The sequence below is a fragment of the Catharus ustulatus genome, chromosome 1 (genome assembly GCF_009819885.2).
Source record: "Catharus ustulatus isolate bCatUst1 chromosome 1, bCatUst1.pri.v2, whole genome shotgun sequence".
Classification (NCBI taxonomy): domain Eukaryota; kingdom Metazoa; phylum Chordata; class Aves; order Passeriformes; family Turdidae; genus Catharus; species Catharus ustulatus.
Genome location: NC_046221.1, coordinates 99,522,080 through 99,535,993, shown reverse-complemented (window position 1 = coordinate 99,535,993; position 13,914 = coordinate 99,522,080). Strand labels below are relative to the sequence as shown.

Genomic DNA, 13,914 nt, shown 5'->3' with positions numbered 1-13,914 from the left:
GAACTGTGTCCAGTTTGGGCCACTCAATTCAGGAAGGATGTTGAGGTCCTGAAGCATGTCCAGAGAAGGGCAGTGAAACTGGTGAAGAGTCTGGAGTACAAGTTCTGTGAGGAGTGGTTGAGAGAGCTGGGGATGCTTAGCCTGGAGAAGAGGAGGCTCAGGGGAGACCTTATCACGCTCTACAACTCCCTGGAGGGAAGCTGTGGCTGGATGGGGGTCAGCCTCTTCCCCTAAACAGCCAGCAACAGGACAAGAGGACACAGTCTTAAGATGTGCCAGAGGAGGTTTAGGTTGAACATCAGGAGGAATTCCTTCATGAATGGATGGTTAGACATTGGAATGGGCTGCCAGGGAAATGGTGGAGTCACTGTCCCTGCAGATAAGTTTAAGACTGGACTTGGCACTCCGTGCCATGGTCTGATTGATGTGCTGGTGGTCATCAGTTGGACTCAGAGGTGTTTTCCAACCTAATTGATTCTGTGATTCTCTGAGGATTAGTCATCTTCAAGGTTAACAGCTCTCTATATGTGATAGCTTTTGCTACATAAAAATTGCACCAACACTAATTTAATAATTTAAATTGACTTTTTTCAATATTAGTTAGTTGTGAAGTAAAAAATATTTTCACTTTTTTCTGTTACTTGGTTTTTCTGTAAGAAAGGAACAAACTGTGGAATAAGATACTTAAAATAAATGCTACCTGTTGATCCTGTCCTATGCTGTCTTTTGCAGTCCTGAGTCTGCATATGAGTTACTATTTAGGATAATTTACTGATATTTTTTTCTTTCTTGGCCGTTGCTGTGTTTTCTTCAAGTCCACATGGAACTCTATGAATTCTTTGTTTTATTCGGAGACTGTTACATTGCAGCTGATAATGAATTGCAGGTTGATTCTCACTTCCTAAAACACTGTTTAACAGTAGCATATTTTATTACTTAATACCTCTTTTTGAAAGTCTTGTTGGCAGCTTAATGTCACAAAATTTGAAATATCAATACTATATTGCAAGTACTGCAGTATGTTTTCTTTTGAATACCTTGTTGCTCATTGCTAGTATCACACTGGATGTTATTGCTGTGTGATGAACTGAGGACAGAAGGTGAGGATGGTTGGAATCTGCAAATTTAACTGCTTTAACTACAGTAATTTCACGATTATAAGCCGCACCATTCTGACTAAAATTTTGGTCCGAACCCGAAGCGCGGCTTATAATCAGGTGCGGCTTATATACGGACAAAGAACGAAAAGTTGCTGTTTTAGTTTGGAGGACAGGTGTCTGCTGAGATAGGCAGGAACCTCTCTTTGAAATGGAGAATGTAAACCCCCTCCCTCCAAATTATTATAATTTGGAAATCAAGGGGCTTTCAGGCAAAGATATGGGAATTAGGAATAACAGTTCTTTTCTAGGGAAATTAAAATAGAAATACAGTACTACAAAGAAACAAACTCCAAACCCTGACAAAGTCAGAGTACAGCCTGACACCCCGTCAGGCAGGGTGTTGGCAGCAGTCCCATTAAATGGTGGCTGCATCCTCCTGCAGTGACAGATGTGATTCAGTTGAAGCAGTGCTCCTGTACAAGGTGCGGTTTCCCTCTAAAGGTCCGGTGGTGATGTGGAGAAATCCGGCTTTCCCTCTGGAGTCCAGTGAAGAAGGGGGCTCCCTTAGTGTCCCAAAACCTCTGTTTTTATCTTGGTAAGAAATGTTGGGCTCTTCCCCCTGGCTGGAGCAACTCCCAATGGGATGCAGTAATTTTATCAGTCCCACAGTGGGACTCAATGGGCCATTAGCAGAAAATGACTCGCTGGAGGGAGGATGGGTTGTGAAAAGATAAAGAACACTGCCCCACCTGGTTTCAATGGATGACCCATTAGCAGAATATCTGCCGTGGAGATAAGGATCACTGCCCCCACCCTCAACAGATGGTGATAGAAGATACCTTTTATCACACTCTGTATTGTAATGTGTGGCTTATAATCAGGTGACAAAAAGTTACTGAAACCCAGAAGTGCAGCTTATAGTCAGTGCAACTTATAATTGTGAAATTACTGTAACTTAACCCATTGGTCTGAAAGTCTCAAACAAGTGGCTGCTAAACACTTCTCATTCTATGTGTTCAAATTCAGTCAAACTAGACATTAAATTTCTGTGCCCTTCATGGTGTTGGTTTTGTCTGCATTTTTTTTAATCTCGTACTTCCAAACTTCCATTTGTTTTATGTATGCTCTTTCATCTGCAGGCACTTCTTAATTGATAAAGTTGCATTTCAGTTTTGCTTTTAAGCATGGAATGGTAGGAAATGGTAAAGAGAGAAAAGATTGAGGCACTGTTTGCCACAGGACATTTGTTTTGGTATCTGGTGCTTCACAACGTTGAGAAGGGGTAGTAAGCAATTGCAGTCATGCACATAGATTATAGTTCATTTATATCCAAGAGGTACTAGCCTGATTCCATAACTGCATATTGGTAACTTGAAAAAATAAACCATTTTAGCTCTTACAATCCTGGAGTATACTTGTTATATAGGGAAAAAAGTGAAAAACATAATATTTGGCAGATGTAGGGAAAATTTACCTAATTTTTTTTTTAAAGGTGAAGAATGGCCCTACATACAACTGTACAGAATGCAGCTGTGTCTTCAAAAGCTTGGGTAGTTTAAATACACATATCAGCAAGATGCACATGGGTGGTCCACAGAATTCTGCAAGTGCTTCAACAGATGTGTCTCATGTTACAGCGGTAAGCTTTGCTTGATGTATTGTGAAAATGCCTTTCAGAGTTTAATAAGTCTGTATCTTAGTTCCAGAAATTCTTCAGATAGGTTAGAACTTCTAGACCTGTGGCTGTCTTTTGTTTTTTTCCAAGTTTTGTGTGATTTCTGGTATTAATTTTCAGGATTAAATATTGGGAAAATGTAAACTGACCAACTATATGCAAAAAAAAGTGTTTGCGATTCAAGGGTTTGGTTGAAAATATAGCAGTTTAATTCTGCAACTAAGTATAACTCTTGTTCTTACAGATTGTTAGCCCCCTCTGATAAAATAAAAATTACAGGGAAGTTTTAGAACTATTGTAATAATGTATTAGTTTCAACTCATTTTCAGAAATTGTGTAATCCATATAAACGCATAGTGGATTCTTCTGTGTGTATTTGATAACTTTTTTTTAAGCATTAGCTTCTTATTAGGCAGATTATAAAGGAAAAAACCTGGCTTTATTGGAAGCAGTGAATGTTATTCTTTCTTTGCCAAGATACAAAAACAAGCTGAAACTCAGAAAATGTCTCTGGTTTTATAAGACTACAAAATTTTTTTGAGCCACTGCATATTTAATTTTTCTTAGTACTCTTCTTTTCTTTGATTAGAACAACTTTTTCTACTTTTAGTCCACTCTGGTTTGCCTAATCTCCAACTCACGCTTTATTGTTCAATGGGTGATGAGTAATACCAGATTTTGAAAGAGGAGGGTTAAAATTTGAAGTCTGAACTTCATTTTCCAGCTGTGTCTTCTTGAAATAAACTGTGTAGTAATGTTGTTTGGAAAAACCTTTTTTTACATTTTCTGAGATAGTTTTATAGGACAGATGCTATTTGTTTCTCTATGTTAATTCATAAAAAGAAAGACTAATGTATCTTATTTGTTTGCAAGTACACATATTCTGTGTGTCTTTTTTTTAACGTTTCAACATACTCAAGCTTCATCTTATATGCAGGATGGAAAAGAATTCCTTCATACTACCTCATGGTTTTTTTCCCTGTCTAGCTCTGGTTTTGTGGTTTGTTTTGGTTTTTGTTTTTGGTTTGCCTAAATATTTTGGATTTGCTTAGCATGTTGATGTTGCAGCAGTGTGATATTATCTCTGCTTGCATGAATGCTTTACTGCTTGCATGCAAGAGGGGAATAGCAGAAAATCTCATACAATAGTATAAGCGAAGAGAGAGAAAGGAGAAAAAGATTCCTTCTAAAAATAGATACCAAGAAGTTTAGCAAGGAGGTTGTGTATTAGAGGGGATTATGCTTTTCACTTGTAATTTTATATCTGAATCTACATATATTTATTCCTGTTTTTTCTATTGCTTTAGTAACTTGTACATTATTAGATTAGCATAAGCATTCTTAGATTAAACTTTCCTTCATTCTACTGAAAACTTGCAGTGCTGCTTTAACAACAAATCTCCAGTATAATGCTATTCTGAAGTTTGCCATCAGTCTCTGTCACCCCTTGGTACATACCTGGGGATAAGCTATGATTATGTCCTTATAAAGTACCCATTCCAAAAACTGAAGTTTCCTGAAGTGCTGTGTTACTGATGCCTTTGGTTTTAGCTTTTATATTTTTAGATTATTGACTGCTTGCTATGTAGCTCTGAAACTTCATATTAGGTGCTAGTAAGTTCTCTTCACAGAGTGGTTAGACAAAACAATCCCTTCGTAACGAGAGAATCAAGGACAACTGGTACCCAAAAAGTATAAACAATGACTAAGGGAAGAGGGCAAGCCAAGGGGTGTAGACTTCATAGCCTGAAGCTGTGGTTGGACAATTAACTCCAATAGGTAGATGAACCAAAACTTATAAAAGTGTAAAGACTCGTGACCAGGATCCATCTTGGACTTGATTTGGGTGCAGCCCCAGCTGGGCTCTTGCACGGCCCAAGGTGTATCCTTTCAATAAAATACCTATTTTATTCCTTTTGCTCTGTCTAGTCTCTGTTCCAGGTCAACCTTTCCTGGCATCACTACCAAAGAATTTACTCTTGTGGGATACATGAGAATATTTTCTGAACTATAGTGACTGTAAACCTGCCATTTTGCTGTCGTTTGCTGCATTAGTATTTATAGCTAAGATGATTTTGTGTACTTCTGTTTCTCTCACACTCTGATTTTTCTGTGCTACATTTCTGCATTGTATCAGCTGTGTTTTTCTTCTTTTTGATAAAGATTTAAAATACTTTGATTTCTTTGTAGGACTCTGTCACCCAACCTTTAACAACATCCCCATCTAATCTTTTGCAACCTGTTGATAACAAATGGAAGAACGTAAGTATGGAGTTTTTGTCATATTTTTGTCATGGGTATAAGTGAGAGAAACTTTACATAATTCTAAGTTTTCATGTAATTGGTGAAAAGGTGATACTTTTTGATAAATTGGATCAGCTGATATGTGATGGGAAGCTCCTTGGTGAATGCAGCCAGTTATTTGAAGGTGGAGTAGGTCTTGAATGGATTATATTGCCTCATTTGTTTACACACTCATGATTTTACATATAAGTCTGTTCAACAGCTCTCCTGTGTAAAAAGACCAAATAGTAAGGATTCTTAAAAATCCTGGATTGCCCTACCCCTCTGCCTTTATTTTGCAGGGATTCCCATGGCTTGGTTGGAGAGGGAAGGAGAGCAGACCATCTGACTTAGTCTTTCCTTCCCAAGTTCAGCCACTAATTATTTTCTCTTGTACTTAAATCCACAAAACCAAGAACTGGGAAATGTAGCAGTATTGCTTTGAAGTCACCATAAACAGCCCATCCACTCTAGGCAGGGCGGAAGAGGTGGAGGGGTACCACTGAATGTAGGTAATAGAAGGGTTAGAATGTTTGTAACTCATGGTTGGCAATGAAGTAGTTGAATGCCTGGATTAAGAATCAAGGGCCAAACAAATAATGCAGATATTATTATAGCAGTCTGCTGTACACCTTCCAGACAGGACGATGACATTGACAAATTATTCTTTGAGGAAATAAAGGACACCTCTGAGTCAACTGCCCTTGTCCTTATGGGGGACTTCAGCTTGCCAGAAATTACTTGAGAGAATCACACAGCTGGTACAACCTGGGCCAGAAGATTGCTAGAAAACCTGGATGACAACTTTATGGAATAGGTCCTAAGGGAGCAGACTCAGAAAGATGCCCTCTTTGATCTACTGCTTGTCAGCAGAGGGGATCTCATAAGCAAAATGGAGATTGGCAACCATCTCTTGGCCACGGTGAAGTGATAGAGTTTAAAATCTCTGTTGACAGGAGGAAAAGTGCCAGCAAAACCTCAGGTCTGAACTTGAGGGGAGAGCAGACTTCAGGCTGCTCAGAGAACTACTTAATTAGGACCCTTGGTTAAATTTTTTTGCAGGTGCTGAAGAATATCGGTGCTGGTCACTTTTTAAATCTCATGTTTGAGGGCACAGGAGCAAGCAATTTGCAAATGTCACATGTCAAGCAGGCAAGGCAGAAGGCCACATTGGCTGAACAGAGATCTTCTCTTAGAAATAAGACAGAAAACAAAGGTGTATCTCCTATTGAAGCAGGGTCAGGGGATGCAGGAAGAATACAGAGATAAACTTTGTCCCTACAGCAACAAGCAGTAAGTGGCCAAGGCTAGCCTGCAGTTGAAGCTGGCCAGAACTGTGGGGGACAATAAGAAGAGTTTTTTCAAATGTATTAATGGCAATAGGCAGTGTAAAAATAACGTTGGCCCATTACAGGATGAGGATGGTCGCCTCACACATAGGATTAGGGACTTGGTCTGTTCAGCCTGGAGAAGACTTAGACTTCATTGCAGTTACAACTTCTTCATGAGGGGAAGAAAAGGGACAGACACTGATCTCTTCTCTGTGGTGACCAGGGACAGGACCTGAGGGAATGGCCTGAAGTTTTGGCAGGGGAGATTTAGGTTCGATATTAGGAAAAGGTTTTTTACCCAGAGGGTGGTTGTGCACTGGAACAGGCTCCCCAAGGTCACAGCACCAAAACTGATGAAGAAGCATTTAGACAATTTTCTCAGACACATGGTGTGACTCTTGGGGTGTCCTGCAGAGGGTCAGGAGTTGGACTTGATGATCATGGTAGGTCCCTTCAAAAATATTCTGTGATAATGTGATGAAGAGTGCCAGGTTTTTCCTAGTGAGAGGTGTGAGTTGGGAGCAGTAGATCCCATTGCCTTCTCTTCTCAGAATTGCCTGAATCTGCCAGGCAGCTTTCCAACCACTCTACCCCTAACCGGTAGCACTGCCTAGGGATTTTTGACACAAGTGTGACCAAGGACCCAGCACTTGGCCTTGTTAAACCTCACACAATTGACCAAGTCTGTCCAGATCCAGGGTTTTATACAGTCTGTGTTTCATTCTGGCAATTTTTAGGGTTTTTTTCAGTTTGTAGTGTTTATAATGTTCACTATTCATGAACTGTATTTAATGATACAAGAGGAATCGGAACTATCAGAATCTTTAAAATATGCTGTGGTGTGTTTATCAGTGAAGAGATTCAAGGTGCATTAGCTGCCTTGTCCATCAGATGAAATATTTAGATGTGATTTCATCTTCTGTTTTGAAGAAGAGAGAGAAGTCTGTCTTCTTAACAGAGAAGAGGAAAAGAGTTTGAGGGTCAAATTAACGCATGGAAATAAAGTATGAAATTTAAGTGAAGGTAATTTACTCTTGGAGCCGCATATTGAAGTTGGATGGCAACAGAAAAAGTTAACCACAATAAATTACTACTACTTGGTTTAAAGAACTGCTCTAATTTTTTACAGTTCCTGTGACTTGAATGAGTAATTCATTTAGAGCAGCACACCGTCTGTGTTATCAGCAGATCAGACAAACCAAGGGTCATTGCAAGGTGCTCTGTTCCAGTTGAACAGTTCTCCATGTTATCTTTAAAATCGAATGCTCAAATATGACCTAGAAGGAGACCTCTGGAATTTTTTCTAATTGACAATGTATCTTAAGAGTAATGGTAACAAATTTCATGTATGTGCATGTTTGTACATTATTGTTCAAAAAAGATAACCTCCATGAGACTGTGTATAAACTGCTGTGTAATACACAGGACACACTGGCTAAATGCATGTAATGCTGTAATTTTCATATCAAAGATGATGTTGAGAAGTTCCTTCATTAACAATTGATTTTTTTACTTGATAAACCTGGGAGAATTTTATACACTTTTAGTGTAGGCATCTTGTTCAACATAAAAACTTCCCAACATTCTGTTTCCAGAGAAGAAATTATCTCTATAAAGAGCTGTTACACTCTTCAGCAAAGTGCTTTGCTTCAGTTCCTGTTTATGCCTTTCTCATTGCAATATAGTGTGTCACCCATATAGAAATGTTTATAGCACTTTTGCTAAATTGAATCTGAAGAGATATGGAGTCTTTTTGTGTCTCACTAGTGAGGTAAAAAAAGTATTAATGGTTAAATCAGCAAAGTAACAAGTGATATTCTCACATGCATGCAAGAGAAACAAGGATTTGTTTTTTATCATCTCATGAGAAGGCGATAAGAATAATTTATCAGATTCACAGGAATAATTGGAGTCAAGCTAATGTTTCTTAATATAATTCTTTGTAACCATCATTTCTTTACTACAGTGACTATCATCTTAACTGTCTAGTGTAAAGTGTCAGTATAAAGAAAATCTCAGGGACATTTTCAGATTAGAAGGAAGTAGTACAAATGTGAAGCCTGTATAAAAATAAATTACTGAAAGCAGTTGTTTCAGTAGTGTTATACTTATGTAGTCTGTCATAAGAAGAATAGTTTATAAATGTAGGCAAACAGGAGTCTTCATTTCTGATTTTAGAATAGATACCAAAGATCTTTATCACTTTTTTCTTTTATATTTGTTACTGGCATAGTCTAAGTTACACAATTTCAAATTAAAGATTGAGAAATTAGATTTTTACACTTCAGATATTTTTTAGTATTTTGACATTTAAAAATTTAAATGTGTATTTAAATTTTTAGAATATGAGGAGATTCCTCTAAGTTGAAGGGGAAAAGTTAGTAGTTTGTTCTGAAAGGTTTTGATGCAGCAACACAGATAATTTATTTTTAAAAAAAATTTCTGATGGAAGATTGTTTTTATGAAGAACCTGCTTGAGATAAATGTGAATTTTAAAAAGATAGCCGTGTCAGTTTATTTCTTTTGGGAATTACTTTTCATCTGGCCTTTACACGTGGAGTTTTGTAGTTGATCCCTCCCTATGTTTTCTGAGTTGGTTGAAGTTTCAGTAGTTAACAGTAAATTTAATTCAAGTTGTAAGCATACAATTTCAAACTTGGGAAGAAGTGAAAATAAAAGGAATATACAAAAGCAATTCTATAATGGAGTAAGCAAACTTTGAATGAAGCTCTGTATAATGATTACGTCTATTCTCATAGTGGACAGTTACCAGACATTTCAGGTTAAGGGAGCTGGACAGGTGAGTTCATAACTCATGCTTTTGATCTTCCTTGACACAGGCCACACATTTTCGGTCTCCACTTCTTCAACAGACAGAAAACCAGGTGTCTCCAGCTGCTGCTCATCAGGGTCAGCAGACTGTCACTGATGTCATTCAGCAGCTCCTTGAGTTATCAGAACCAGGTCCAGTAGAAAATAACCAGCCTCAACAACCTGGTCAACAGCTCAATATTGCAGTGGGGATCAGTAGAGATATTTTGCAGGTAAGAGCTCTGTATGAGAACAGCTTTATATTTCAGTGATTCCTTTCTCATTCTTTCTTATATTTTAATGAAATTCTTACATTGTAATGAAATATTTTGAATTATAGCATTCCTTATGGATTTCTAAACAATCCATCAGTCAAGAAAGAATTGTAAAGATTTTTTGAACGGGTATGACTGCACCAATGTATCTTTGTATGGCTTTAAGTGTACACCCCTGTACATGGATATTTTTACTGATACCTTAAGCCTCTTGTTTTCCTGTTACCTAGAGGCAGCTTTATGGGCATGTCCTTAGGATATGCAAAACATGATACCATTCAAAAGGGGAAAAATATTTTTTATCTGGTTAAAAAATGAGAATGTATACCTGACCTTTACCTTGTTCTAATTAATAAGAGCTTTCTGAATATTTCGTATTTGTGCAAGAATTTTTTTTCCTGAGGTCAGCCAGTGTTTTTCCTAAAAAACTAACTGTATTTAGTTCTTCATTATGGCAGATGGAGACATAGTGTAACAGAAGAGCTGTAGGGTGGTGAATGACTGACTGTGCTTGCTCTGCAGCCTGTGCCACATAAAGGCACAAACAGGATGGATCAGGGCAGAGAATTATATTCTTTAGTGTTAGTGGTAGCCTGTTAACCTAGAAGATACCTTTTCATCTCTAGAATTTTAGGTACCATTTAAATTTGCATTTGGAAGTCCCGAATGTTATATGTGGCTATGGGCAGGTTCACCCTGTTACCTGTGCTGAGTTCTTTAATATCTGGAATGTGATGAAGAATTGCAAAGAGTGACAACATGATACGTAACTATTGTCATGATAACTGTTAAAAAAAAAAAAAAAAAGTTGTCTCCTGAAAGGCAGCTGCTGGCAAATGTGTAAGTGCAGAAAATCCAACCTAAAATTTCACAGACAATCAGAAATCAGTGCTGTGTAGTAATGTGTTTGCAGGTTTGAAATACAGCTGAAGTTTTGTGAGAACGAGACATTTCATTCCTTTAATTATGTATGCATTATATCTTCTAAGTACTTGTTGGAGAAAAGTTGGGGATAACTGTGGAATGTTTCTTCCTTAATCTAGAAATTTTTTTGTTCTTTTTTTTAGCAAGCATTAGAGAACAGCGGGTTGTCATCAATTCCTGTCTCTGCACATTCTACTGACTGCAGCCAGGCTAAGGCTGCTGGGGCCCAGGATCAGAACCCAGATGTCCCAAGCCTCTCAAATCACCAGGCTGATTCTAATAGTGCCGAACAAGATAAGGAGCAAGAGAGTACAGATAAACTAGATAAAAAAGAAAAAAAGTTCATTAAGAAAAAATCACCATTTTTGCCTGGTAATATTGCCACTGGTTTCTACTGCTTGTGCTGTAAAGAGTGTAGTAATTGTGGGTGTGTTTATGGCTTTGTAAAGGGATTTTCCAAAATGTGTTGTGGATTAGTTATGAACAGTATTTGTTCTTACCTAAAACACAGTGTAAGATATGATTAATACTATTTATATTTTTCATTATAATATACTTTTTCACTAAAAAAAAACAGGATGGCATGAAGTGAAATTATACTTCTAAATCTTTTGGATTAAATCAGTGGAGTTATACGAAAAGGACAAAAAAGATGTGAATCTATTATTCTCTCCCATCATCCTTCTCTGAAAAGGACTGTGTTTCCATTGTGTGTCCCAGAGTAAAGAGTTTTTGCAAGGACTAGTCTTCCCCTTTGGAAGCAAGGCCTTATAGAGGCATAAGGGCAGGACTGCAGATCTTGGCTGATCCCATGAAGGGAAGGACGAAGACTGGTATTATGAGTAATTCTTCATGTCACCTGTCTCTGGAATCACAGGAATGATATGATATTGTCACCATAAATACATTATTATTCTTCCTCTGTATACTGTGTATACTGTGTTGTGTATATGCAAGCCTACCTTTTCTCTCTCTGTTTAAATGCAACTTCAGTTTCCAGGTTGCTTGAGCTTTATGGCTGCTAGAAGTTGTTTGTTCCAAGTAAAACCTTCATATTTTAGCTGTCAGCCTGGTATATACAGAGCTGTAATGCAGGCTTTGATCTTTGTCTGTAGTATCTTCATGGGTACGTTGCTGTTGATTTTCTTTTGCAAGGGATGGAGAAATTATTCCAAAGTAAAAACTTGTCTTCTTCAGTATAACTGTGATAAAAATTAACATTAAGTTGTTCCTCAGTTAATAATTATTTTGTTACTTAAGAGTAACAACTCTCTAGCTGTGACTGCAAATAAAAATAAGAGGTTACTGCTGTACAGTCAAACACAACCACTTTTGGTTTTTGATATAGTAACATGACCTGAGTGTGTTGACAGGAAAAGAAACACTAGGTTAACTGATTTAAATAAGCAAACAATCTGATATTGAACAACATATATGAATAGAATACTCTGATAGGTTTTAGAAGGGGTTTCTTTGATTTTTTTTTTTGTTGAGAAAAAATGTCCTGTTAGGACAGACTTTAGGGTTCTTGGTAGCCTTAAATTTTTAATCTATCAGGGTTTGTGCAGTTTTTCTCCCTTTGGAAGTTTACAAAATGTAATTTAAATCTGATTTTGCAAAAGAGAGGGTCAAACAAATCATCTCCTCCAGTTAGGTAAGTGTTAAGTACATAAAATAATTTGGTGTGGTTGTGGTTGAGGATTTGCAGTCATTGTTGGATAATTTTGTGTTAGATATGTTATTTATAAGTTAACTGGTGTATTGTATTGCATTTGCAGCCTCATTCTACATTTTTAAGTGGCATAGAAATTGCGTTATTTGAATTTCAACAGGATTCTCTTGGGGTTTTTTTTTTGTCATTTCAGCACATCGCCATTTTCATGAAGTAAAATATTTCTGATAGAGAAGTTAATCTTCTATGAAGTGTGTTGTGATGGCATCTATTTCACGAATTGTTTTTGTGATCTGATTGCTTTTGTACAATAGCATTAATGTCGTGGGATTTTTCAAGAATTGTTAGAAGGTATAAAAAGCATTCATTTTGGTATTCCTTGTTTTAGGTTCTATACGTGAAGAAAATGGAATCAGATGGCATGTTTGTCCGTATTGCTCTAAAGAATTTAAAAAACCAAGCGATTTAGTGCGCCACATTCGCATTCACACCCACGAGAAGCCATTCAAGTGTCCCCAGTGTTTCCGCGCCTTTGCTGTGAAGAGCACTCTAACAGCACACATAAAAACACACACTGGCATTAAAGCTTTCAAGTGCCAATTTTGTATGAAAAGCTTTTCCACCTCAGGGAGTTTAAAAGTTCACATTCGCCTGCATACAGGTAAGGCCTTGAAATGGCTTTGTGTATTCTATGATGTAGGTGGGACCTTGAATGAGAAAAGACTGTGAAACGTGTAAGTTGTAGACATGTCTCCAGTGTCATTGTTAATAGCTATCAGACAATGTATCTTTTTAGTGTTGTACATGATGAGAGTGTAATTTTTTTATCATAACTTTCTAGTGTTTCATGGCTTTGAAACTTAGATCTCTTACATAAAAAATGGACATTTAATTTTCTAATGCCGAGTCAACTGTTGTTCTTTTTAAATATCACTATTCTGGATGTATTTAATTGTGTTTTCTAAAGAGTCATATTCTTGCAATTTGAGTTCTGATTTTATTTATCCCCAGTCTTCTTTAATATTTGTTCTGCATCTTCCTTCCCCCTCCCCACACTTCTTGATAATTTCACTCAGGACTGGTTACTTCCCATTTTATGTTCTGCATTGCTCTGTGTTTTCACCAACTTACCTGTTTCCAGCATCTTACACTGAATGTACTAGAACTCCTCTGGTCGTATAGTCTTTGTTTACATAATATGTGATGTCTTCAAAACCTTTTTATGTGATTGAACTATCCTTTCCATAAAGAGCAATTAATTTTCTGGTTTTGGTAGGCTACCTGGTTGTTATCCAAGTTCTTTCTTTGTTCATACAGGTAAATAAAGTTTCAGCAACATAAATGTGCTGCTCTTCCCTTTAATTCCTGTTTATGTAATTACCCTCTGCAAAAGTCTCATTTATTGGCTTATGTGCATTTGGGATCCAATGTGTTTTACAGTTTGGTTTATTTTATCTATGAAACATCAGTATTGGATTCACCTGCAGAAATTCTTCCGCTTCTTTTTTTTTTTTGTAAACTTGTAAATCAATATTTTTTTTTTTCTGTTAGGCTTACTTCTTACAAGCATTCAGATTAATTCAGAGTTGCAGAAGCACTAGGTGGCTTGGAAAACAGGTAGTCCAGTGTTTATGGAACTGCTCTGTAGTTTCAGATAATGTTTCATTTATTGCATTGTGAAGAATGCTTCATTCTTCTACATTTTTTCTGCCTGTGATTGAACTTGATAAAAGCTGTCTTCATAATGCCCAGTTATGTTTCCTAGCCTTTTAAGTGCAAGATTTCCCCTTGAGAAAATGCAGAAAGTTATTCAGCTTTGGCTGGCTCTAACTTACCAAGTTCT

The 13,914-nt window shown here is 37.2% G+C and overlaps 1 protein-coding gene across 5 annotated transcripts in view; it reads left to right on the top strand.

Annotated features, from left to right (window-relative positions):
* ZNF236 (zinc finger protein 236) overlaps positions 1-13,914 on the top strand; it is an 83,579-nt gene that overhangs the window by 25,602 nt on the left and 44,063 nt on the right. For all 5 annotated transcript variants that reach the window (XM_033075495.2, XM_033075281.2, XM_033075224.2 and 2 more), the window contains exons 7-11: positions 2,593-2,739; positions 4,966-5,037; positions 9,230-9,433; positions 10,543-10,771; positions 12,460-12,732. In XM_033075495.2, coding sequence (XP_032931386.1) covers positions 2,593-2,739; positions 4,966-5,037; positions 9,230-9,433; positions 10,543-10,771; positions 12,460-12,732 — 925 coding nt within the window. The remainder of the gene's footprint in view (positions 1-2,592; positions 2,740-4,965; positions 5,038-9,229; positions 9,434-10,542; positions 10,772-12,459; positions 12,733-13,914) is intronic.